Source organism: Aegilops tauschii, chromosome 6 (genome assembly GCF_002575655.3).
Source record: "Aegilops tauschii subsp. strangulata cultivar AL8/78 chromosome 6, Aet v6.0, whole genome shotgun sequence".
Taxonomy (NCBI): Eukaryota; Viridiplantae; Streptophyta; class Magnoliopsida; order Poales; family Poaceae; genus Aegilops; species Aegilops tauschii.
In genome coordinates, this window is record NC_053040.3 from 110,767,759 (window position 1) to 110,792,107 (window position 24,349).

At 50.4% G+C, this 24,349-nt stretch overlaps 3 protein-coding genes and 1 pseudogene across 3 annotated transcripts; 3 read left to right on the plus strand and 1 right to left on the minus strand.

Annotated features, from left to right (window-relative positions):
• Nucleotides 1-4,134: 4,134 nt before the first annotated feature.
• LOC109733863 (uncharacterized) lies at nucleotides 4,135-6,079 on the minus strand. Its single transcript, XM_073501802.1, has 2 exons — nucleotides 5,957-6,079; nucleotides 4,135-4,857 (listed from the first exon to the last, which is right to left on the minus strand). Exons 1-2 carry the CDS (start codon nucleotides 6,077-6,079, stop codon nucleotides 4,135-4,137), a joined length of 846 nt encoding a protein of 281 aa, XP_073357903.1.
• Nucleotides 6,080-7,747: 1,668 nt separating this feature from the next.
• LOC109733864 (uncharacterized) lies at nucleotides 7,748-9,294 on the plus strand. The gene is made up of 3 exons (XM_020293074.2): nucleotides 7,748-7,880; nucleotides 8,007-8,442; nucleotides 8,506-9,294. Exons 1-3 carry the CDS (start codon nucleotides 7,748-7,750, stop codon nucleotides 9,134-9,136), a joined length of 1,200 nt encoding a protein of 399 aa, XP_020148663.1. The 3' UTR covers nucleotides 9,137-9,294.
• Nucleotides 9,295-15,347: 6,053 nt separating this feature from the next.
• LOC109733865 (uncharacterized) lies at nucleotides 15,348-15,929 on the plus strand. The gene has a single exon (XM_020293075.1). The coding sequence runs from the start codon at nucleotides 15,348-15,350 to the stop codon at nucleotides 15,927-15,929; it is 582 nt and encodes a 193-aa protein (XP_020148664.1).
• A 1,491-nt stretch (nucleotides 15,930-17,420) lies between these two features.
• On the plus strand, nucleotides 17,421-19,114 carry LOC109733859 (uncharacterized; annotated as a pseudogene).
• Nucleotides 19,115-24,349: the final 5,235 nt, after the last annotated feature.

Consider the following 24,349-nt stretch of genomic DNA (forward strand, 5'->3'; position numbering starts at 1 on the left):
CTACTAAAAAATGAGTAAGGTTCTTTTACCTGCCAGCGGACTGCGTTCCGCCAAGTTTTCGTCCGTTCCTCCACCGCAACCCTCATCCTCTTTTTTTTTTCCCTCGGTCCACCCTCTCCGGTGCTTCTCCCTTCTCTCCCACACCAGCGCACCTACCGACGAACTCTGCACGCCACCTCATCTTCCACCCCTCGCCATCGCCGCCGCACCGCATGAGCCTCTTCTTTATACCCCGTTTTGGCATCATCTCTGCCCTGCGCGGAGCCTTTCATCGATCTGGTCGTGTTTCCCGTCCGACATCTCCATGCCGCGCTCGTCTACCCTATGATGTCGTATTGGACGTGTGGGGGCGTCGTTGGGGGCTGCAGGCATAACATATCTTCAACCATGAACTGGAGTTAACTAACACCTTGTGTTAGAAAAAAAAAATCATTTTGTTATTCTGTGTTTGTGAGCAGTCTATCATGATTCGGTTCAGTTGGACGGTCTTCTATGGCTGCATAAGAAATAGTACGCATCTAACCATCCAAGATCCAACATTCTAAGATTTGCTTAGCAACTTCTTTTTTTATGTACTTGGGCAGCTAATTAACTGATTTTAAGGTGGATTGCGGAAGAAATTGCAATAGATAGTCATGATATTTGGCACTTTTAAGGTGACTAAAAAATAGCCGTATGTGCCTTGTTGAATTTTATTTTGAACCATCCATCATATTAGACACAAGATGTTGGCTTGAAATATCACATGCCTTTATTAGGCATCTTTAGGAATGGAGGTTAGGCATTGTCAGTGAGTGGGTGGGGAGAGGGAGGGAGGTGGGGTGTGAAGCATATCATTTCTGAAATTACCAACAGCTACCGATACTTGGTTATTTTGAATGCACAGAAGTTTCATTGTTTGTCAATTTTATCCACGACCTTCATGTATTTATAGGAAATTATTTTCAATACTATGATTGTCACTCTCACTATCTATTATCCTCCTTGATTATCTTGCATTGCAGAATTCTTGTACGATTTGAAGTATCGATCGAGAAAATAAGCGTCTAAATTATATTGTCAGTGAAGTATTGTCAGTGAGTGGGTGGGGAGAGGGAGGGAGGTGGGGGGGTCTTCTTCACGCCCTCCTCTGGCCCCCGCGTCGCTCCGCTCGGGGCGACACGGGAGGCGACGAAAACCCTAGCCGCCGGCCCCCCTTCCCCCCTCCTCCCCCTCTCGCCGCCGCCCGAGGAGGCCTCCGGCGAAGCCCGCGTGGTCGCCCAGGACGGCGGCGGCGAGGATCTGGCTGCTTCGCTCTTCGCGGAGGGCTTTGGGCGCCGAGGCAGCGGCCTCGGGTGGCGCGGCGGCGTCGTTTTCTGCGGCGAGCGGCGTTGCGGGTGTTGTCCCCCGTCTCCTTGGTCGCGAGGGCGGCAAGTGACGGCGGGCGCTGGCGCCGGTCGCAGCGGGGGCGCGGCATCCATGTTCGCGTCTGGATCTGAAGGCGGCTTCCACTTCCCCTCAGAGCGCTCCTCCTCGCCGGATCTGGTCGCCGGCGGCCTCTGGACGCCGGATCCGTGGTTGGTGGGGTTGCCTAGAGCAGCGGAACTGGACCGGGAGAAATCCCTGGCTGGTTCTCCGGCCACGGCGTCGACGACACGGGCAGGTGTCGTTCTCCTCCTTGGAGGCTTCGTCGAGGTTCGTTTCCTCTCCCTCCTGCTCCATGACCCGGGTGAAAACCCTTGTCTTTTCAAGACTGGACGGCAACGGCGCAACGTGCGTCGCCACCTTCTTGAAGGTGTCGTCTTGGGCATGGTAGGAGTGTGCAGAGTGTTGTGAGGTGGGTGTCGGGTTGGCTGCGTCAGCAACGAGGGAGATGAAGCTTGGTGCTCTGTTGATGTAGCAGTGTTGCTCTGCTTTGGATTGCTCGCCGGATCCTTGCTTGCTTGCTCGTCGTTTGGCGCCATTCTTGGGCAGAAAGGGGATAAGGCTCCCCTCTTTTGCTAGCAGCAACTTGATACGGTGGCTTGGGCATGGAGCCTATCCATACGGGCTTGATCTGCATCCTATCAGGTTGCTTCATCCTGCTTGTTGTTCGTTTGTTCAGTGTCAGTGCCTTTGTGCAGTTTTTCCCCTTGGTGGTTGTAGCGGCGACCTGCGGTGTGGCAATTCGGCTGGTTATCCTCGTGTAGTGTTGCGTCGGGTTGAGTATCTCCCATGGTGCCCGGCGTCGTGTCCAATCCTGGCTCTAGGGTGAGCTTCTCCATCTTCCAGCGGTCCGGCGCCTTTCGAGCCAAGGCGAGGGGCAGGGGTCCCCTCTGGATTTGGAGAGGAGAGGATCGAACAAGGTGTCACCCTTCGGGGTAGATGAGGGCGCGACCATCGCTGTACTTTGTCTCCGTTTGAAGAACCCCTCCGTTGTGCTCTGCTTGATCTACTTCAATTGGTGGACTCCATCGACTTCTAGCTAGTGCTTAGTTTGCTTATCCCTCGCGGGCTTGTAGTCTTTGGTGCTTGTAAGCTGCGTCGGCAACACTATGTATCTGTTGTTGTTTTTCTGTTCTTGTTAGCTGCTTTTCGCAGTTGTCTCGTGGTTGTAACGATGGCCTTGTGTAACCCCTGGCCGGTTGATGGCTTTGTTAGTTCAAAGTCGGGCTCCCCTGGAGCCTTCGTTCCAAAAAAAAAAAAGCGTCTAAATACCAAGTAATTTGTCCGAGAATTTGACACTTCGGTTTAGGAATTCAGTACTGTTTTCTTCATCGTACTATCTTGAGTTTGTTGCGTAGGAAGTATTGACTATCTTTCTAAAAGGATAATTAGAAGCCATGTGATCATAATGCACTACTACTTTCTTCATGTTTACATGGAAGAATGGATTGGTTAAAGAGCACAAGCAAGTACCATTTTAATTTGAAGTGGTACAGTATGTTTTGTTGTTGTGAGAAAACTTTTTAATATGGTACTTAGAGATTTACATATATATATTTGACTCATGCATGGAATGAACGCACGCTATGGAGGAACTTTTTAATCAACCGATTGATGTATGGCGGGAATCCCCTATATTTAGTGATTTATGATTCATGCAAGTATATGGGGAGTATTTTAGCCACATCGTAGGAAAATAATTTAAAATAGAGATTTGTGGTGAACTTGGCTACAATGATGTGAGCTTGCTTCCTTTTATTTGAACTTCGTGTTTAGTATCCTTGATTCATGCTTGCTTTGACACTAATACGTGAAATTGATGCTTACATATCTCAATGTTGCTCAAAATACCATGTTTGTAAGATCAGGTAGATCTTTTGGTGATCTCATAGCATCATGTTTTTTTCATTATAATCTTGGTTGTGTTGAAAAAATGTTCGCTCCCGTAGCAACGCACGGGCAATTACCTAGTTGGTAAAGAAAACACGGTGCAACAAAGAGACAACAAACACTATTGCATAGGGCATCTCAAACGCGAACCGCTAAAATGGACACGATATCTGTCCGTAAACATCCGAGGATATGGATACAGGAGACGACTTTCCAACCGTGTATCTCAAACGGCTAGACACATTTCAAAAGGAATTAGAACAATGTGAACGATTTCATGCAAACCCCGCATTCATGAGACTTTCGACATACTTCATTAAATAGAAGTGACCGAAAGTTAAACTAGTCTAAATCTTCGCCGACGTCCATGCTACAAGTCCTTGTTCCTTCCTATGCCCGGCATTTTTTGCCAGCCGTGAGCTCCAAGTCCTTGTTGTTTCCTATGTCCGACATTTTTTGCGAGCCGTGAGCTCCAAATCCTTGTTGTTTCCCATGCTTGATGATGCAAGGTACAAGCGCTCCAGCTCGTACCCTACGTCATACTAAAGGGACACAATGACCCCCAGGATTCCATGGCGGTTGACAGTTCACGTTACGAGCGCACGAGCTCAGATAGACGGTCATACCACCCTTCGATGAGTCAATTGCAAGAAACCACCACATTTGCGGCTAGGTTTGCAGGAAACCACCAACTCGTTAATCCGTTGCAGAAAACACCGGAAAATTTGTTAAGTCGTTGCAAAAAGCACTGATTGGGTGATTTGGCCCGTTTGATCACTTTCTGACAAGTGGAGCCAGATTGTAAGGAGCTTAACCGGCAAAAAATTAGCACACACACCCCTAGATATTTACAGAAAAGGCAATCAGGCCCCCGGTGTGGACAATCGCGGCGCACTGGCCTTGCCGTCCAGTACGCACGGACCCAACGAACCGTCGTGCCCCGCCGGCGATCGACGCCGGCAAGGACCCCGGCCCCGGGAGCTCGCCGAGGTGGAAGCAATGCCGCTTGGCGCCGGAGTGGGCGCCGTCCGGCCGAGCGGCCTCCGGACCAGACTTCAGATCCCCGTGGAAGAACCTGCTGCAGGGCACCGACATGCCGGCGGTGGCCGAGGCCGGGCAGGAGATGGTCTTGCCCCCGAGCTCCGGCTGCGAGTGGCCGCCCCCGCCGCAGCCCTTGGTCGTGGAGCCGGCGCAGCCGTGCGTCCTGAGGCGCAGGCGCGGGCTGAGCACGCAGGTCTTGGCGGCGGCGGAGTCGGCGCCGGCCGCGAGGGCGACGTCGACGACCAAGCCGAGCCCCACCGGCTCGGCGTCCCAGGTCCTCGGCGAGCGCGGCGAGCGGAGCAGCAGCGCCTTGGGGTCAAGCGGCGACGTCGGGCTCCGCTCCGACTCGCCGGCGCCGTCCGGCGCGCGCTTGGCAGCCGCGAGCCCGATGAACAGCCTCGGCACGGCGAACAGCGCGCCCCCGCCGCCGCGGGGACCGGGGGCCTGATTGCCTTTTCTGTAAATATCTAGGGGTGTGTGTGCTAATTTTTTGCCAGTTAAGCTCCTTACAATCTGGCCCCACTTGTCAGAAAGTGATCAAACGGGCCAAATCACCCAATCAGTGCTTTTTGCAACGACTTAACAAATTTTCCGGTGTTTTCTGCAACGGATTAACGAGTTGGTGGTTTCCTGCAAACCTAGCCGCAAATGTGGTGGTTTCTTGCAATTGACTCCCCTTCGATGGAAGCAACATAAAGCATTGTTTGCCAACGATGGGTCATGGTATGAGAGAGCTGCTCGTACCACCGGTTGTACCGTCCTTGGCGAAAGTAACAGTAGATCTTGATTTCCAAGACGGCCTTTACTAGAAGCTGGCCGCTTCTACCCGCGGTCGTACCAGTCTTCGACTTCACCAACAGGTTTGAAAAAAAAAAACTCAAGGCCATTAATGGTACGAGCGGCGGTACATGCGCTCGTACCATAGGCCGCTGATCGGTCTGTTTGCCCTATTCTTTTCAGATTTGGTTTCGATTTTATTCTAACTTCTTCTATAAGATTGGTCTCGAGGATATAAGGGTTCGTAACTATTACATAGGGGTTTTGTTTACAGGTGTCTCTTAATGGGCAATTCCCGACCAAAAAGAAAACAACCGACCGAGACATGTATTTTTTTACGGGGTTATTTAAATAGAAAACGATGATCCAAACAGGGCTTTTGCCACTAAATTATGTAGTTTTGGAATGTCGCCGTGTATCCTTGAAGCGCAGTCTCTTCGCTCTTGTTGAAGTAGCAGTAGTCAAACGGAACGTAACCACTAAACTAAACTTTGCATCTCTCTCTCTCTCTCTCTCTCCCCCTCCCTCCCTCCCTCTCTCTCTCTCTCTCTCTCCTGCAACTGCATGCTAATCTAGTCTAGGTCTCAGCGTTGCATAAATATGTGATGTGTTCTTCGTGCAATATAGTGTGTCTTCTTGTGTTTGTGCTTTTCGTGACAGAAAATGGTGTCGTCTTGCCGAGGTGTTTAGCCCAAGCCAGGTCCGTGGACGATTGGAATCTGGAAGTAGAAAAACCTCGGGTCCTTCCCCATTTTGCACTGCCAGCTCCATTTTTATGGTAGCCATCAAAGGAGGGAAACAAAGATGGCACGTCAAACAGTTGCCTCTTCCGTGAAAGACAAACCCCGAGAGGTTGCCACAGCCTGAACCAGCAGACGGCAGCTCCTGTGCAGCAGCCCGGCCGCATGCATGCATCTTGTCGCTTTGTCCACAGGCTCTTTGCGGTCTCGTCTCTCGTCGTTTCCATCGTTTGACGTGTTTCGTGTCATCGAGATCTTGTAGAATCTGCGTGACTTGGTCCGCCTGTAGCCATGCATCAAAGGAGGCAAGCAAGGGATGAGCGTTCGTCAACCGGTTGATTGCCTCTTATGGGAAAATAGAAAAGAGACCTCTGAAAAGTTGACATGCAGCCTGCTCAGGGGTCGCAAAGAGGTTTTCACAGGTCTGCAGCAGCCTTGCTACATCTACTGTGCACCGGCCAGCACCGCATATTTGTCTTTTTGCACGGACTTGCGGTGTACTATCTGCGTGCATGCATGCATGCATGGTCTACTTTCTCTTGCAGTTTACACGATGGCTGTTCTTGTGGGAGTACAAGGCACGACCACGGAGTTCTTCATTTTCTGAGTACTGTAACCATTTAATAGAGTATGCGATCATTTTATAGAGCACTGTTGCCATATCGCATGCAGTATATATGGATGTCGTTCAAGGTTACAAAATAAACTAGTGGTACTAGCTAGTGTTAAGACGGATGTACAAATGTACACTCGACCGTCGTGTTATTACATGTGATAGTATATATGGATACTACTCCCGCCTTCCACCGCTTTTATACTAGTACTACCTCGGTCTTAGTTTATTGATGCCCTTATATTTTATGTCAAAATTTGACCTTAAAGTTCACTAATAAAATGTTAATGCATGTAATAAAAAAATATATCATTAGAAACTATGTTCAAATACGAATCCAACAAAATATTTCTTTATGACATGCATTATTATTATTTTTGTTAAATCTACTATTAAAATTTAGCACTAAATACTAAACCAGGACGGAGGTAGTAGTACTTCATCCTACACTAGCAATGAAGGTTTCTTAATTTTGCCCAATTTGGTGCCCTACGCCCCTACCCCATCGTGTATCCATCTTCATTAATTGTCACCACCTGAACATTCATCCTGGCGACCCGGCATAAATGAAGCGTGAGCAAATGATTAACCCAAAATTTAATGCCGCATGCGAAGCATCCAAACCTTAAATGAACGGCGAGTTGCCTACCGTTGCAAAAGTTCACTCTTGCAGCGAGACGAGGTGCGCTCATAGATTGTGTCGTTCAATGCGACTCAAGACCGCCAGGTCTCTCCCTCACCATCCGTCTCCTGCATTTATTTCACCGCATGCGACAATAACCCGTGCAGGTCATTGCATTCAAGCATAGCCCGGGTGAGAAAACTTCATTTCACATACACATGTCTTGTATAAAAAATCTTAAAAATATTTAGCATACTGTAATAATTTGCTCATCTAGTTACAAAAAGACTGCATTCTCACAGCTAAAAAAATACTTTCTGGGCATAACAAAGGAATAAGAATTGCCATGCCATTCAGAGTTAGCAACACTTTTGAAACATAGGAGTACAAGTTTTTTGACTTTAACACATGCTTTTACTCTTGTTCTTTTGTGCAACAGTTCCAAGCTGCCCCAAACATACACCCATCATATGTGTAGAAACAAAAAGTCCTAATTTCTAGGAGTGGCCTACAGCGTGACCGTCGCGCAGCGCACATGCAGCTGCAAAAACCTCAAGACGGTGGAAACCTCAGTGCCTCCTTTTTTGTCTGTCTTCACTCCAAGACTCTGCCTTTCCCTCCCCATCTCTCCTGGCTGCCTTTCTCCTTACAATAGTCGAGATGAGCACGATCGCCACGGCCGCGCCGGCTACGAACGAGGTCGAGGAGACGGCGGAGCCGCCGTCCGGGTGGCTGCAGATCGCCGCCCCCTCCTCCGCGACCAAGAGAAAGTGCCGGCCAGCCGGCACACCAGGTAATCGACGCCGATGCATGCATTACATTCGTAGGTCGATCGGTGCCAAGATTTGGTAGCCTGCAGTGTGTATGTGGAAATGTGGAATGGCACCTCACATCCATGCGTGGACCTCGCGGCGCGCAGACCCGGACGCGGAGGTGGTGTCGCTCTCCCCGCGGACGCTGCTGGAGCCGAAGACGTACGTGTGCGAGATCTGCAACCGGGGCTTCCGGCGGGCGACGAACCTACAGATGCACCGGCGGCGGCACGGCGTGCCGTGGGAGCAGCTGCAGAAGCGGGAGGCCGGCAAGGCGGCGCCGCCGGCCCGGAAGCGGGTGTTCGTGTGCCCGGAGCCCAGCTGCCCGCACCACCACCCCTCCCGTGCCCTCAGCGGCGCCAGCGCCGTCAAGCACCACTTCCGCCGCCAGCACGGCGCCCACCGCCAGTGGTCCTGCTCCCGCTGCTCCAGAGCCTACGCCGTCCACGGCGACTACAAGGCCCACCTCAAGACCTGCGGCGGTAGCCGCACCCGCGCCCGCGTACTCCGCTACCCCTGCCACTGCGGCCGCGTCTTCTTCCGGTACGTAGTTGACGCTGTGATCATTCGTGCCCGGCCGCGTCTAAAACTGTGAATGCGGTGCAGGGTGGACAAGTTCGCATATCACAAGCAAACGTGCCGCGCCGTTCCCCCACAGGCGGGCGTGCCGTCGGCGCCGGCGTGCGGCGCGTCGTCCGGGCCGCAGCAGCAGGCGACATCACCGTCCCTGTCCAGCTTCGCCAGCCCATCCAGTGACATCCTCATCGGCGCGGTGTTTCGGCCCGGCGCCGCGGCATTGCGGAGCCCGACCGTCCCCACGTTCGTCGGGTTCTTGCCGCCGCCAGACACCAGTCGCAGCAGGCACGACCTCGAGCTGCAGCTCATGCCGCCATCGTGCCACGCAGCGCCGTACTCACCGCCGGCGCTCATCTCGCGGGGAGACGACGGCGCCATCCAGCTGCAGCTCACCATAGGCCTATGCAGCACCGACAACCGTCGGGGAGAGGAGTTCAGGCCGTCGTCATTCCAGGCGCCACGTGGTCGAGCCCGGTGGCGGCGTGCAGTCCACCTCCACGGAGGAGCAGGAGGAGCTGCGGCCGGTGATGGCCGTGAAGGCGGAGCTGCAGCCACGTGCTCTCCATCGTCACCGAGCCCCTCATCCTCGACGGCATACGGCGGCGGCGTCACCAGCCTGCAATGGGCAATGCGTAGCTTGCCATCTTGGACTGCCTCTTAATTAGTTGCCTTTCTGTTTTTACCGCGCGGTGAGGTGTGGACTGTCGTGCGGTTGATCAAGCTGCATGAAAGCTAAGCAATATGGTAGTCTGCTGATCGACTAGCTAGTTTGTGACTGATGTCCTTTCCTGTTGGATTTTCTTCAAACAATCTCATCTATCTTAGCCGGAGCTGGGGAGAGTTCATGTTGCTACCTGCAAATTGAAGGTCAGATGTTCGAAAACATGCCCAGAAACCGGCTTAGCATGCATACTGAAGGTTGGTTTTATAATTAGATAAACCCGCTATGACGATCGTCCCAAACGGATGCAGGCGGACAAAATGGATCGCCCCATTGGAGTTGCTCTTAAACCTGCAATGGGGAATTGATGAACTTGCAGTGAGGGATCGATGAACTTGTGCCGGAGGAGGAAGATGTGACTCCTGATGAGGTGATAGCTCTGGCCATGGCGTGGAGGCGTTCGACAACGAAGAGTGGAAGAACAAAAGATTAAAGTGGGCTCAGGCAATGTGGATAACAGAGGTCAGATAAGAATCTGAAGCAGAAGAACAAGAAGAAGAAGCAGCAAAAGAAGAGAAGAAGAAGCAGTAGCACAGCAGCACCAGAGGAAGAGGAAGAGGAAGAGGATGAACTTCCATCTAGTTAGCATCGTTGAACCTTCCCCTATTCAGCCATATTGACTCTTAATAACTTGTAATGTCATTTGCTAGTAGTTAGGATAAAACGCCATATATTTCCTAGTTAGGTCAAGACAATGTTCAGTGTGAGTGCGGTAAGGTCACGCTAGTGAGAAGTGGTGATCACATCTTTAGCAGTTTGCAACCAAACAACGACAAAGCAGGCAATCAAATAACATGCTAACTAATTGCTCTCTTCATACATGAAGCCTACTACATGCATATGTTGATTTTTACTCTACATTTGCCCAACCAGACCCAATCGAAACAAATATATAAAATGCCCTGAAACAAAGATGTGAACCAAAAAACTACCGCCACCAAATCAAACACTCGGAACTGGTAGAACCCTCGAGCTGCATGCACGCAATGCTATGCTGCTTCCGGAATGCAAAAAACCGCAGGGCTCAACACGTAAGACAAACTTTTCATAGAAATAACACAAGCCGACATGACCTACCAAACATTACATTGACAAATACAGGGCTACAGGATAAGGAAGTGATTATACTATATGGAGATACAACGACCAGCATGAAAAGTTCGACCACTCAAAAGAAAAAAGTATGAAAATTTCGAAAAAGGACAGAGAAGATGCAGCGACAGGGCTGTGCTACGATAATGTCCAAAGTCCGGCAGCCTTTCGTCCCCTGCCCCTGCCCCTGCCCCTGCATTTGCACCAAAAGAGAGAGTCAAAACATGTCTAGACTCCGGATTTGACCGTGCCACGCCACCGGCAACGAGCAAGGGCTGTTACTCTTTTTTTCTTTTTTTTAGGGTCCAAAGCCTGTTACTCTTGCGAGTAATATGGTAACTAGTCTTACTTGGCGACTTTTTTTTTACATCAAAGCACTCTTTTTTTCTCCCTTTCTTCCTTCCCGACTAGAAATATTTCTCAGTGATATGTGAGTGGATAAATTTACAACCATACTAAAATATCAAGAGCTAAAAACATATTTATTGAAAAACATTTATGTAACACATTCAACATGAAATTTATGATGTCTGGCAGATTGGAAACAAACACAATGATGACTTACCACCAAACCCCAATTAGGATGTCCGTAATGGGAGTATCATATGTAGTATCATGCGAGCCAGCTAGACTATTTTGATGAGGTGGCATAGAATTAAATGAAGAAAAAAAGAGTTGAGTATCATATCATGATACCATATCATGTTAAATTATGTGCTACTATGTGCCATGCATGACAATAAATGAAGTCATCTATGATACCAACATATGATACTTGTATCATATACTATTATCATATGCATGATACTAGTATATGATACTCCCACTACGACCAGCCTTATATTTCCGAACGTGGTTGTCACACCAATGTGTACCTGCAAGATCTCCCCCCTTCCTCCAACCCTCCCTCCCCTCCCTCTATATCTCTCCCTCCCCCTCACTTTCTCTCAATCTCTCTTGATCTCGAGTGTGTCTCCTTCTCAAGAAGGCTCTAGCGCTCTAATAGTCGTCTCGTGAGTGAGTCGTCATTGTTGCCCTTTGTGGTGGCGGCGACGATGAGGAGGAACACCACAACAGGTTGTTGATGTTCTCGACCTTTTCCCCGTGGTCATGGTCACCTCTGTATTAGCAAAATGTTCTAGACAATTGTACTCCATTTGGGGAAGTCTATATAAGTAAAAAAAAATTTCCCAATTTGGGGGAGGAGGTGGGAGGGGAGGGCATTGGCCCCCTACCCCCAAATGAAGTTCCAAAAGTTGTTCATTCACCAAATCATAAAGGCAACTTATTGGATCAAACATATGAACTATTACCGTAGTGAGATTGAATAAAATAAGTCTAGGTAGTACTGCCCAATTTGGTTGATCTAGATGGTAAGTCATAGAAAGGATGCCAAGTTTTTGTCTTATATGCTAACTAGGCGTGCAAAGTGATACATATGATGAGTACACGAGCAACTCAATATATTGCGATAATGTGTGATGCTTGCCCAGAGCTGGTATATTTCTTCGCAGCGTGGTAGTGACACCGGGTAGCCTAGTGTTGAATGTTGTTGATTATCAAGTGTTTAAACTGATGCAAACTAGAAGAACGAGATTTTAGCTTACAATCACACAATTCATCCAACCCAGGCGCATGTTTTCCAAGTTATGGACAATATGCTTGTCCGCTAGAACATTTTGTCCAATGATTCCAATTGTTAGCAGAAAAGACAAGATCGACTCATGCATTACACTTGCTAAGAATGTTGCTAGGAAAATAGATTTGAGGATTTTGCTAATCCAATATGGCAACTCAACAACTAAATTTTGTACTAAAAGTTAGTTTACTATACCTCCAAGTGCTTGACGGTAATGTATTCTTTTATCAACAAATAGGTACAAATAAACAGTGTATATGTGATTATAGATTAATGCTGATTATAAGATATAAGTGCCCTAATATACAAAACTGGTTGACAAAAGACAATTTGCGGGGGTGGGTAAGGGGCTATAGCCCCCCGCCCCCGCCTAATGCTAATTTGGGCAGTCGTTCATAGTTAATAAAGTTAGTTAAGTACGTGGAAGCGCATGTAGAGTATGTTTTACAAACCAAATCCAAAAAATAGTATATTTTACAAACCAGATCCGAAAAAGAGTAGGTTTTACAAATAAAATCATGTTACACACCAGGAGTACTCCGTTTTACCATGATGTTCTGGGAAATTCTACACAAGCAACAAAGTTATTTTTCTTTTTGAGGGAAATAGCAGGACTCTGCTGTGTATTTTTATGAACTTTTAGATAAGTAATACAGAAGTAATGTCCAAAAGGATGAAACAATAACTACACGGGCACTAATTAAGCAAAAAAAAAAAGAACCTAAGAGAAGAAGAAAATAACCAATAGAATACAACATCAAGAGCAGAATCATCTAAAAGCCATATCCAGTCTTCAAAGTCACTGCATCCTTCCTCTTAACTCTGTAAATGACCCATTCTAGTTCCTCTTTGAATTTTCTCCTGAAAGTATATAGGCTTGGGGTGATATGTTAAAGATGAAGTCATTCCTAGTAGTTCAAATAACCCAAGAAACTAAGATGATGATCTCCATAGCAGAAGTCACATTCAGAGGCTGTTTAATATTTACAATTTCCTCTTGTATGCCCAAATGATCAGGGGTCCAATTGGCACATGTGTATTGGCAACAGAATTGAGCAAAAGGGCAGTAGAAAAAGAGATGATCTCTTATTTCTAGCTCCTCCATGTGGCACAAGTATAGTCCTCCATAACGATATTTTTCCTCCGCAAAAGAGCTCTCGTATTCAGTCTGTTATTAACGAGAAGCCAAAAGAAAATTTTATACTGTACTTGAGTGGACAACAAATTTTCCAAAGCCATTTTAGAATTGGCAAAATCTCTGAGGCTATGATCAAAGCTTTATATGCCTTGGAAACCTTATAAATGGCAGAACCAGGAGAAAATTGCCATAGGTCATGAGCATCAATTAAATATGTATTTTTCCAGGGAGCATCAATAAAATTCAACTCCTGCATAGTTTTTCAAACTCCCGGTATTCTTAATTTTGCCTGATTGGCGCCCTAGCCCATCCTCTATCCTGAGTGTATGTAGTAGGTGTATGTTAGTATCCACGATGTACCGTGTTCAAAATAAATAAATAAATGGCACATCCTCTGTCCTCAATACATTCTCAACTCCTGCATAATTTTTTTCATCCTCTGTCCTCAATACAGTCTTAACTTCTACATAATTTTTTTCAACTCCTGGTACGTTGGCTACAGAGGATTAGCACTGCAGTAGTAGTACATGAGATTAGGGGAACCGTTATTATTTGGACATGAAATTAAACTAAGTTAACCTACATAGGGAAGCATTAAATGAGTGAGCCGATCGAGCGGCACTTCCAGCCCACCACTGCAATTTCTACGTTGTGTCACTCTTGTCCCAGTGACTACCACTGCATATACTCTTCCACTGTAGCCAACGTACGTGTTGAGACGAGACACGTTGGGGTGACGCTTACAGCCATCTCTTCGACCTTTTCTTGCAAACTGCGACACATGAAGAGAGAGAGAAGCAGTGAAGGAGAGAGAAGAAGGAGCGAAGGGGCTAGCTGTGACGTGAGACCCGTGCTCTCCCATCCGTGACACGACGGAGCGGTCCGCTTCCGTAGCGACACATGCGAGGCAGAGAGGCCGGGAATTCGTCGGAAAACGTAGCCATCGCCGTTTGCTCCATGGAGAGACGAGACGGGTGCTCCGCGGCAGTACACCAGCCGTGCTTCGCATCACACAGTGTGTCACCAATCCATGTCCATCCACGCCAGAGCTTCGATCTGCTCCTGCTCATCGAACCAGTGTCCGACTCACGCCCATGCGTCGCGGCCCCGCTCACCCCACGGCCGGCCTACCTGAAGCCCTAGGCTCGGTAGGAGGCAACGGGGCAGGCACTGGGCCAGTGGTGCACCGGCGAGGGCGGCAGGTGGCAGAACCGGAGCAGAAGGCTGGCAGAGGGTATACATGTCTTTGCACCGATTAGGCAAACAGAACGCCGCGACCAATGAGGATCCAGATCGGCCCTACTGGGAAACCCTGCAGTGCAGCCCATGGAAGGCTGCATGCTTCTGCTGCGGCCAAGGTGATGCAGAGGCTTGCGCATGCATGCGAGGGAACGAGAATTTTTTCCTTGTGATAATAAAAAGGAAAGAGGCCAGACCGTGCATCGGTGCATGCATGCATGGTGCACGGCACAACATTAGCAGGCGTACGGTACTGGAGATCATGAGGAGCGCGTCCAATCGACATCGACACGTCAATTTTCTTCTTCTTTCGATTATAAGTATATACTCTTGGGTTCGAATCAAAAGGCCAGGGGCATCATTACGTCCACAGGCTCATGCACCATGCGAGCGACTTGACAATGAACCGAGAAACCGGCATGCAGTTGGCTGAGCACAGCTTGTTACACCGAACCATGGATGGATGGATGGACGACTCCTGCAGCAATCTGCGCAGCATGCTCTACCCATCATAGCGGCATGCTCTACAGCGAACCATAACAAATGGCTAGTATTACTAGATTTTGTGTGTGTTTATAAGTACTCCATCTAACTAAAATTGTTATCCCCTAAAAAAACACTAAAACTGTTACTCTAGCGCCGATAATGACAATGTGTCAAATTGGAAGAGTCCTTTTGTTTCTCAGGTTAGAGCAACTCCAACGGCCGACCCAAACCGATGGTGTTTTTGTCCGTTTTTTGTCTGTTTAGGTTGGCCGCCCGCCCGTCATCCGCCCTCTTTTAGTTTTGGGTCGGCAGTGCGCCCAACGAGCCGACCCATTTCATGACCGCGCGCGTTTAAGATCATGTCGTCGCCCTGGTTTTGGCGCTCCAGCGCGCAGGAAAGGTTCGCGCGCACGGGGGAAAGCGGCCTAGCGCGCGCTGGTTTTGGCGCTCCAGCGCGCGGGAAAGCTTCGCGCGCGCGCCGCGGCCGGCGCTCGTTATAAAGAAGGCGCTCCTTCCACACTCTGTCCGCCGCCCACTCTCACCGCCTCTGCGCCACCATGTCGATCCGCCGCCTGGGCGCTTCGGATTTTCGCGGAGTCCGCGAGCGCCGCTCCGGCGCCTTCTCCTCCGAGATCTGGTTTCGCGAGAAACGTCTCATCCTCGATACCTTCGACACCGTAGAGGAGGCCGCCCGCGCGCACGACGCGGCGGCGTGGCGCCTCCTGAGGCCTCGTCGGGATATGAATTTTCCCAACGTGTCGAGCCAGCGGGCGCAGGATCTGGCGCCTCTCCCGCGGCTTTTCACCGACGAGGATCGTCGTGTCCACTGGAGGCGGCAGCGTCGCCTCGCCATTGCAGAGAAGGACGTGGAAGCCTTGGTGGTGTGGCGCGGAGGCTTCCCGCAGGACATCGTCGACGAGCGCCAGTTCTACAAGCAATTGAGGTTGGAGAGGGACGCGAGGAGGAGGGAGCGAGCCGTCTATCGGGAGGACAAGCGTTCGCGGAAGCAGGCAGCTCAATTGAAACTGAAGCTACGAGAAACGTCGGGTTGGGACTTTGAAGACGAGCAGCTTGCTGACGCCTACCTTGAGACGTCGGAGGAGGACATTACCGAGTCGGAGTCAGAAAGCGAGGAGTAGTAGTCTTTTTCTTTTATCTCTGTAAGCTAGAACTATCTATGTATCCATTTTAATCTGAAAAAATGGCCGGCGGCATCGATGACGTAGCAAGCGGGCGAGGGTGTGAATCCACTGTGCCGCCGACCAGCGAGCCCGGTGAGGAAAGAGGGCGAGCGCGCTCGTCCGTCTTGTGTCCGCGCCGACGCAAATCAGGCTCAAAAAATGGACCGGGAATGGGTCGGCAGGCGGACAAAAGCGGACGCGCGTCCTTTCGGATCGGCGCGTTGGGCCGGCTTTTTTGTGCGCGCCGACCCAAACGGACGGCCGCGGCCGAAATGTTGTTACTGCATGACGAATTGGAACAGAGACCAACATGCATGCACGCCCAGCTGCTGACTGCTGATGGGACAGAGACGCAAGAGGCACCTGTTTGCTAACGCACTTCTGCTAACAACAGATTACATGGAGAGCACAGGGCTATAGGCCAAGACACTGATGCTAAAGTGATACTACTAGCTTGGAAATGATCCGAAGTAGAGAGAGAGAGAGAAAGAGAGAGAGAGAGTCCGGCAGCCTTCACCTCCGCCCCTGCCATCGTTGCACCAAATGAGAGGGGGGAGGCATGGCGAGACTCCGGATTTGACCTTGCAACGCCACCGGGAACGAGCAAGGCAACAAACGAGCACGCGCAGATCCACGCAGCAGCTTGCGTCGTTTGACCTCAGGGCCTAGCTGCTAGGATCGAGCAGCTAGCTAGCCTCCTCGACGACGCGCGTGCACGGGCCTCCACGCCGGCCGGTCACGTTTGCTGCGGTGCTGCGGTGGCCAGCGGCTGCGCTCGCCGACGCACGTGACGAGGGACGGCGGTGGCGAGAGAGAGCACGCATGGTGCGCCGAGGTAGATAGCATAGCTCCCTACTGAGACGAGAAGATCTTCCGTGCATTTCGCACGTAAAGAAACAAGGTGCGCGGAACGAAAAGCTGGCTATGGCTACTCTGAAGATAATAAGCAAGTTAAAAGCATCCGGAGTCCTAGAACTTGCTCTCAATGTGATACTTTAGTCCTCTAACTTGAAATTTGATCCTACCCAGTCCCTCAACTTGCATAAGATATGCAAATTTGGTCCTGGCGAATCAGAGAGCGCCATATGGATGTGTGGGTGCATACCCGGTCAGCGCGTGCTCTTTTGCAAAGAGGCCCCTGATGTTGCTGTGAATTAACCCGCATTGGCAACAGCGTCGTCATCGTCGCGATCCTTCTTGAAGGTGTTGTTTGGTATGCGGCGGTCCGGAGTGCTAGGAGCGTGGTGGAATTTTCCGGTGGGCGCGGCGGTTGCGGGTCCTCATCGTTTTCGTTGATCCGTCGTTGTTGGCATTATTTTCTCTTCAATTCCTTTTTCTTTTTTTGGGCTTGCTTGTGCTGAGGCCCCAGCGCGGCGGTTGCGGGTCCTCATCGTTTTCGTTGATCCGCCGTTGTTGGCATTATTTTCTCTTCAGTTCCTTTTTCGTTTCTTTTGGGCTTGCTTGTGCTGAGGCCCCAGCGTGTGGTCGTTGCTTTATAATATAAAGCGGGGGCAACCCTTTTTCGGTAATTAACCCGCACAGACCAAACCATCAACTCAAACGGAAAAACCAAAACGCAAGCTCACGTCCGTCCGTCCGAAACGCAACCATCAACCATGCATGCATGCACGCATGCCACAGATATAGGTAACCAGCTAGAGGACATGGGGGCGCAGAGAACTCTCCTCGCGAGCTTCCTGCTCGCCGCGTTGGCCACCCAGGCCTTCGTCGCCATCTCGGCCAGGACCGGCCCGACGGACAAGGCAAGCCAAGGTGCGTACCTAGCTACTCTGGATCTTGTGCATGCAGCTTGTGGTGAGTAGTGAGCTAGGTTGTAACAAATGTCGTCTCGTGGCGTGCTCGCAGATGACGTGAAGAAGCCGGACTATACGCCGTCGCTCGACCCGCACAACTTCCCCGGCCACGGGGGCACCACCGTGCCGCTTCTCCGGCACGCCGCCTTACCACAGTCCACAGAGGCTCCGGCACTACGCCGTCGCACGGCGGCTCCGGCTTGACTCCGTCGCACAGCGGCTCCGGGTCGTTGCCTGACCCGTCGCACGGCGGGTACGGGACGCCGCCTTCGCACGGCGGCTCTGGTTCGTTGCCTGACCAGTCGCACAACGGAGGAGGTTACGGGTCCACTCCGGACGCGCCATCCCACGGCGGAGGCGCGTACGGGAGCTCCCCGACGCCTTCCACTGGCGGTGCCTACGGCAGCTCACCCACGCCGTCCCACGACGGGCCTACGGGAGCTCCTCGACGCCGGCCCACGACGGAGTCTCCTACAGCGGAACTCCGGCTGCACCGTCGCACAGCAGCCACGGGTCTGTCACACCGACGCCGCTCATCCCAGTCGACCCCAACAGCCTCGGGACATGCGAGTAAGCCACTTACACCGGCACGTAACATTTTCTTTCTTCTGCGCATACCACGAGTTAACTCACTGACGTGTTGGGCCCGTGACGCTCCACTTGTTTTTGCACGTAGCTACTGGAGGACGCACCCCATGTAGACCTGGTCGGCGCTGGGGAGCTGGCCGAGCTCGGTGAGCCACTTCTTCGGCGCCGCCGGTGGCGCGGTCGCCGGCGGCCCGAGCGTGAGCATCAAGGACGCGCTGGCGAACACGAGGACCGACGGCGCCGGCGCGCTGCTGTGCGAGGGCACCCAGCGCTGCTCAACTCCATGACCCGCCCGGGGTTCGCCTACACCACCCAGCAGGTGAGGGACGCATTCGCGGCGGCGGCGGCGGCTGGTGGCTCCGACAGTGCCGCGGCGGCACAGGTGGCGGCGTTCAAGAAGGCCAACTAAGGGAAGAAGGCATAAATCGACTGGATTGCCATCGAGTGGGCTTTAGCTAGCTTAAAGCTGCAGGTGGGACTGATCGTGGGAGTCCCACCACAGCCCCACTTAATCCCAACACACTTTGGTGGGTGATAGCCAACACTCCATCAGTTTTTATGTGGGTTTATATGGGCATAAGTAGGATCCCACTTCCGAGCGACACGAATCAAACTGGCCTGACCATCACCAACGCCAAACAGAAGGCGCTTTTCTTAGACCGGCCGACCAACAACCTAATTACCCCCTGATCTCTTGATCTTGCTATCCTGCATAAATATGCATGCACGTCCTGTTGTCTGCACTATGGATCAAGCAAGCTGACAACTAAACCTGCACTGAAGCAGGTACAAGCCGCTCGTCGGTGTCGTCGTCCGCGAACGTAAAGACCCGACAGCAGGAGGCGATCTTGTCGATGAGGCTCTCGGCCTCGGGCTCCGGCGATGGCGGCGTCAGCTTGCTGGCCTCCGCGGCGAAGACGAAGACATCCTCGGGATTGTCGAGTTGGAGCAAAGTGCAGCAGCGTGGTAGACATCCTCTTCTTAGGCATCCTTGACACGTCCATGTTGACGTCCGGTCGGCACTGGCGTTGGCGAGGCCAAGTGCGAGCGCCCGCTGCAACGCCTGCCGCTGTCCCAGGCATCCCCGCGCCGAAGCCGCCGGTGCCCACCATTCCTACAATGCCACCAGTGCCAACCGTGCCCGCGCTAACCACACCGCAGGTCACATGCAGTGCCGCCGATGCTGGCCGTGCCCACGCTCACCGTTCCCCAGGTCATGTTGCTGCCCATGCGTGCCGTCCCCGTGATCACTTATCTGGGATTTATGTTGCCGGCGACCTGTAGGTCGGGGTTGCGGCTGGCGGCGACCTAGCCATCCCGTCCGGCCAGGGTAGCGCAGGAGGGAGAGGTGCGAGGAAGGGGAGGACGGGAGGGGATGCGGCGGCGGCGGTGCGGCTCCCCCGCGGCGCCTCTGTTTCTGTGAGGGTAAGTGAGAACCCGATAGGCTGATATAGGTACCCCAGTTAATTTTTCTTTTTGAGGATGTCTCAAAAAAAACTGCAGTGTGAAGCTAGCTGGTTACCTATATCTGTGGCATGCGTGCATGCATGCATGGTTGCGTTTAGGCCGGACGGACGTGTGCTTGCGTTTTGGTTTTTTCGTTTGAGTTGATGGTTTGGTCTGTGCGGGTTGATTCACAACAATGCTAGGGGCCTCTTTGCAAAAGAGCACACGCTGACCGGGTATGCACCCACACGTCCACATGGCGCTCTTTGATTCGTCAGGACCAAATTTGCACATCTTATGCAAGTTGAGGGACTGGGTAGGGTCAAATTTTAAATTATAGGACTAAAGCATCACATTGAGAGCAAGTTCTAAGACTCCGGGTGCTTTTAACTCATAATAAGCAGGCGCGTCGAATCCAATCGATCTCGATCCGTCAATCTGTTCACAGTCCATCATTGCGTCTGCGGGCTTCAGCTCCATCGCATCGCATCGCTCGACCGACCGACCTGACATGGAACTGTGAGGTGCATCCTCGAAAGCACAAGCACCTGTCAACTGCGAATGTGCGATACCAGCAATGAGCGCGTTCGCTCGGGCGGTTTGTGTTAGACTGATGGATTCTCAGATTAATGCATCCGCTACGTATCTACTATACCACTGTACTGGTTGCGGATAATTTTGGTTATTGGTTGTTGGATGAACGGTGAAGAGTTGGCAAATCCAAGCATAGTTATCACTGGATATCCTATTCACCACACCAGATTAATTTTGCCGCATGTCATATCTAGATGATTCCATGGCTGAGATGAAGCACAAAGCTTTTAACTATGTCCAAAACTCAAAGCACTATATGTTTCTCCCCTGTTCTAGAATCTTCCATAATTTAATTCTGCAAATTCTTTTGCTAGCGTTCTTGTTTTATTTCTTTTTTTATTATCAATGCAAAATATGCAAAAACCTCGTGGCTTTATTAAAGAAAAACAAAAATAAAAACTTATTGGTGCAATAGCATATCAATGTGCACATGCCTCCAAAAGAATTGTCATCTACTTTTGCTTTATTTTATTTTTTGTATCGAAAGCCTTTGACGATATCTTCATAAACTGACCTATATTCATTTTCAATGGGATGAACTACGATAATAAAATATAAATCTCATGTGTCATGCATATATGACTCTAAATTTACATACTTTTCCTACAATAATGTGATATGTTAATATTATATTAATTGTACTTTGGTTACGTAAGTTCTCGTCTGCAATCCATATGTTCCTTAGACTGTTAATGTCTACCAATATATGTTGCTAGCCATAATCCTACACGTAGAAAACATTTGTTATGGGAGGAACTTACGGGCATACGTGTCACCCCCACCAATCTCTACCACACCTAATTTTCAGGGTGAGCCCTTCCTTATTCCCAACCAGCACATGCCAAGCCGATGTTCGTATGTCTAGTCCGTAAAACGCATCCATCCTCACTTGCACCATAGCCTCAATTAAAACATAATTTCTCAAGTTTTCATTTAGCTAATGCATTAGCCAAATCCTCGAAGGTAAATATCTTATCACGGTCACCCCAATAGTAGGAGACCTTGTGGCCGATGATCTGCAACAACCGGAAGCGCCGGGAGTACCAGGCTCCCATCTGAGTTCATCCTGCTCTAGCGTGGTTAGGGCTCTCCAACGCTGACCCTCAAACCATAGGGGAATCAAAGCATGATTGACCGGTAAGAGGAGCTTGGAGGCCGGAGTGCATTGCATTACTGAGAATTGTTTGGAGGAAGTCAACATCCATAAGAAACAACAAAGGAGATAAAGGTGTTAGAAATATGCCCTAGAGGCAATAATAAATTTGTTATTATTATATTTCCTTGTTCATGATAATCGTTTATTATCCATGCTAAAATTGTATTTATAGGAAACTCGGATACATGTGTGGATACATAGACAACACCATGTGCCTAGTAAGCCTCTAGTTGACTAGCTCGTTGATCAATAGATGGTTACGGTTTCCTGACATGGACATTGGATGTCGTTGATAACGGGATCACATCATTAGGAGAATGATGTGATGGACAAGACCCAATCCTAAGCCTAGCACAAGATCGTGTAGTTCGTCTGCTAAAGCTTTTCTAATGTCAAGTATCATTTCCTTAGACCATGAGATTGTGCAACTCCCGGATACCGTAGGAATGCTTTGGGTGTACCAAACGTCACAACGTAACTGGGTGGCTATAAAGGTGCACTACAGGTATCTCCGAAAGTGTCTGTTGGGTTGGCACGAATCGAGACTGGGATTTGTCACTCCGTGTAAACGGAGAGGTATCTCTGGGCCCACTCGGTAGGACATCATCATAATGTGCACAATGTGACCAAGGAGTTGATCACGGGATGATGTGTTACGGAACAAGTAAAGAGACTTGCCGGTAACGAGATTGAACAAGGTATCGGGATACCGACGATCGAATCTCGGGCAAGTACTATACCGGTAGACAAAGGGAATTGTATACGGGATTGATTGAATCCTTGACATCGTGGTTCATCCGATAAGATCATCGTGGAACATGTGGGAGCCAACATGGGTATCCAGATCCCGCTGTTGGTTATTGGCCGGAAAACGTCTCGGTCATGTCTGCATGGTTCCCGAACCCGTAGGGTCTACACACTTAAGGTTCGATGACGCTAGGGTTATAGGGAATAGATATACGTGGTTACCGAATGTTGTTCGGAGTCCCGGATGAGATCCCGGACGTCACGAGGAGTTCCGGAATGGTACGGAGGTAAAGATTTATATATGGGAAGTCCTGTTTTGGTCACCGGAAAAGTTTCGGGTGCTATCGGTAACGTACCGGGACCACCGGGAAGGTCCCGGGGGTCCACCAGGTGGGGCCACCGGCCCCAGAGGGCTGCGTGGGCCAAGTGTGGGAGGGGACCAGCCCCAGGTGAGCTGGTGCGCCCCCCCACCAGGGCCCAAGGCGAAGAGAGAAGGGAAAAGGGGAAACCCTAGGCTCAGATGGGCCTAAGGCCCACCTAGTGGTGCGCCCCCCTCTCTCCCCCCTTGGCCGCCCCTCCAAGTCCCATCTAGGGCTGGCCGCCATCCCTAGAGGTGGAAACCTTGGTGGGGGCGCAGCCCCTCCCTTTCCCCTATATATAGTGGGGGTTTGGGGCTGCCATAGACACGAGAACATCTCCCTCTTGGCGTAGCCCTACCCCTCTTCCTCCTCGTCTCTTGCGGTGCTTGGCGAATCCCTGCTGGAGTGCCACGCTCCACCACCACCACGCCGTTGTGCTGCTGCTGGACGGAGTCTTCCCCAACCTCTCCCTCTCTCCTTGCTGGATCAAGGCGTGGGAGACGTCACCGGGCTGCACGTGTGTTGAACGCGGAGGCGCCGTGGTTCGGCGCTTAGATCGGAATCAACCGCGATCTGAATCGCTACGAGTACGACTCCTTCATCCGCGTTCTTGCAACGCTTCCGCTTAGCGATCTACAATGGTATGTAGATGCACTCCCCTTCCCCTCGGTGCTAGATTACTCCATAGATTGATCTTGGTGATGCGTAGAAAATTTTGAATTTCTGCTACGTTCCCCTACAGTGGCATCATGAGCTAGGTCTATGCGTAGTTTCTATGCACGAGTAGAACACAAAGTAGTTGTGGGCGTCGATTTTGTCAATTTACTTGCCGTTACTAGTCTTATCTTGATTCGGCGGCATCGTGGGATGAAGCGGCCCGGACCGACCTTACACGTACACTTACGTGAGACAGGTTCCACCGACTGACATGCACTAGTTGCATAAGGTGGCTAGCGGGTGTCTGTCTCTCCCACTTTAGTCGGATCGGATTCGATGAAATGGGTCCTTATGAAGGGTAAATAGAAATTGGCATATCACGTTGTGGCTTTTGCGTAGGTAAGAAACGTTCTTGCTAGAAACCCATAGCAGCCACGTAAAACATGCAACAACAATTAGAGGATGTCTAACTTGTTTTTGCAGGGTATGCTATGTGATGTGATATGGCCAAAAGGATGTGATGAATGATATATGTGATGTATGAGATGGATCATGTTCTTGTAATAGGAATCACGACTTGCATGTCGATGAGTATGACAACCGGCAGGAGCCATAGGAGTTGTCTTAATTTATTGTATGACCTGCGTGTCAGTGAAAACGCCATGTAATTACTTTACTTTATTGCTAACTGTTAGCCATAGTAGTAGAAGTAATAGTTGGCGAGACAACTTCATGAAGACACGATGATGGAGATCATGATGATGGAGATCATGATGTCATGCCGGTGACAAAGATAATCATGCCGCGCCTCAAAGATGGAGATCAAAGGCGCAAGATGATATTGGCCGTATCACGTCACTTTATGATTTGCATGTGATGTTTGTCATGTTTACATCTTATTTGCTTAGAACGACGGTAGCATAAATAAGATGATCCCTCACTAAAATTTCAAGATACGTGTTCCCCTAACTGTGCACCGTTGCGAAGGTTCGTTGTTTCGAAGCACCACGTGATGAT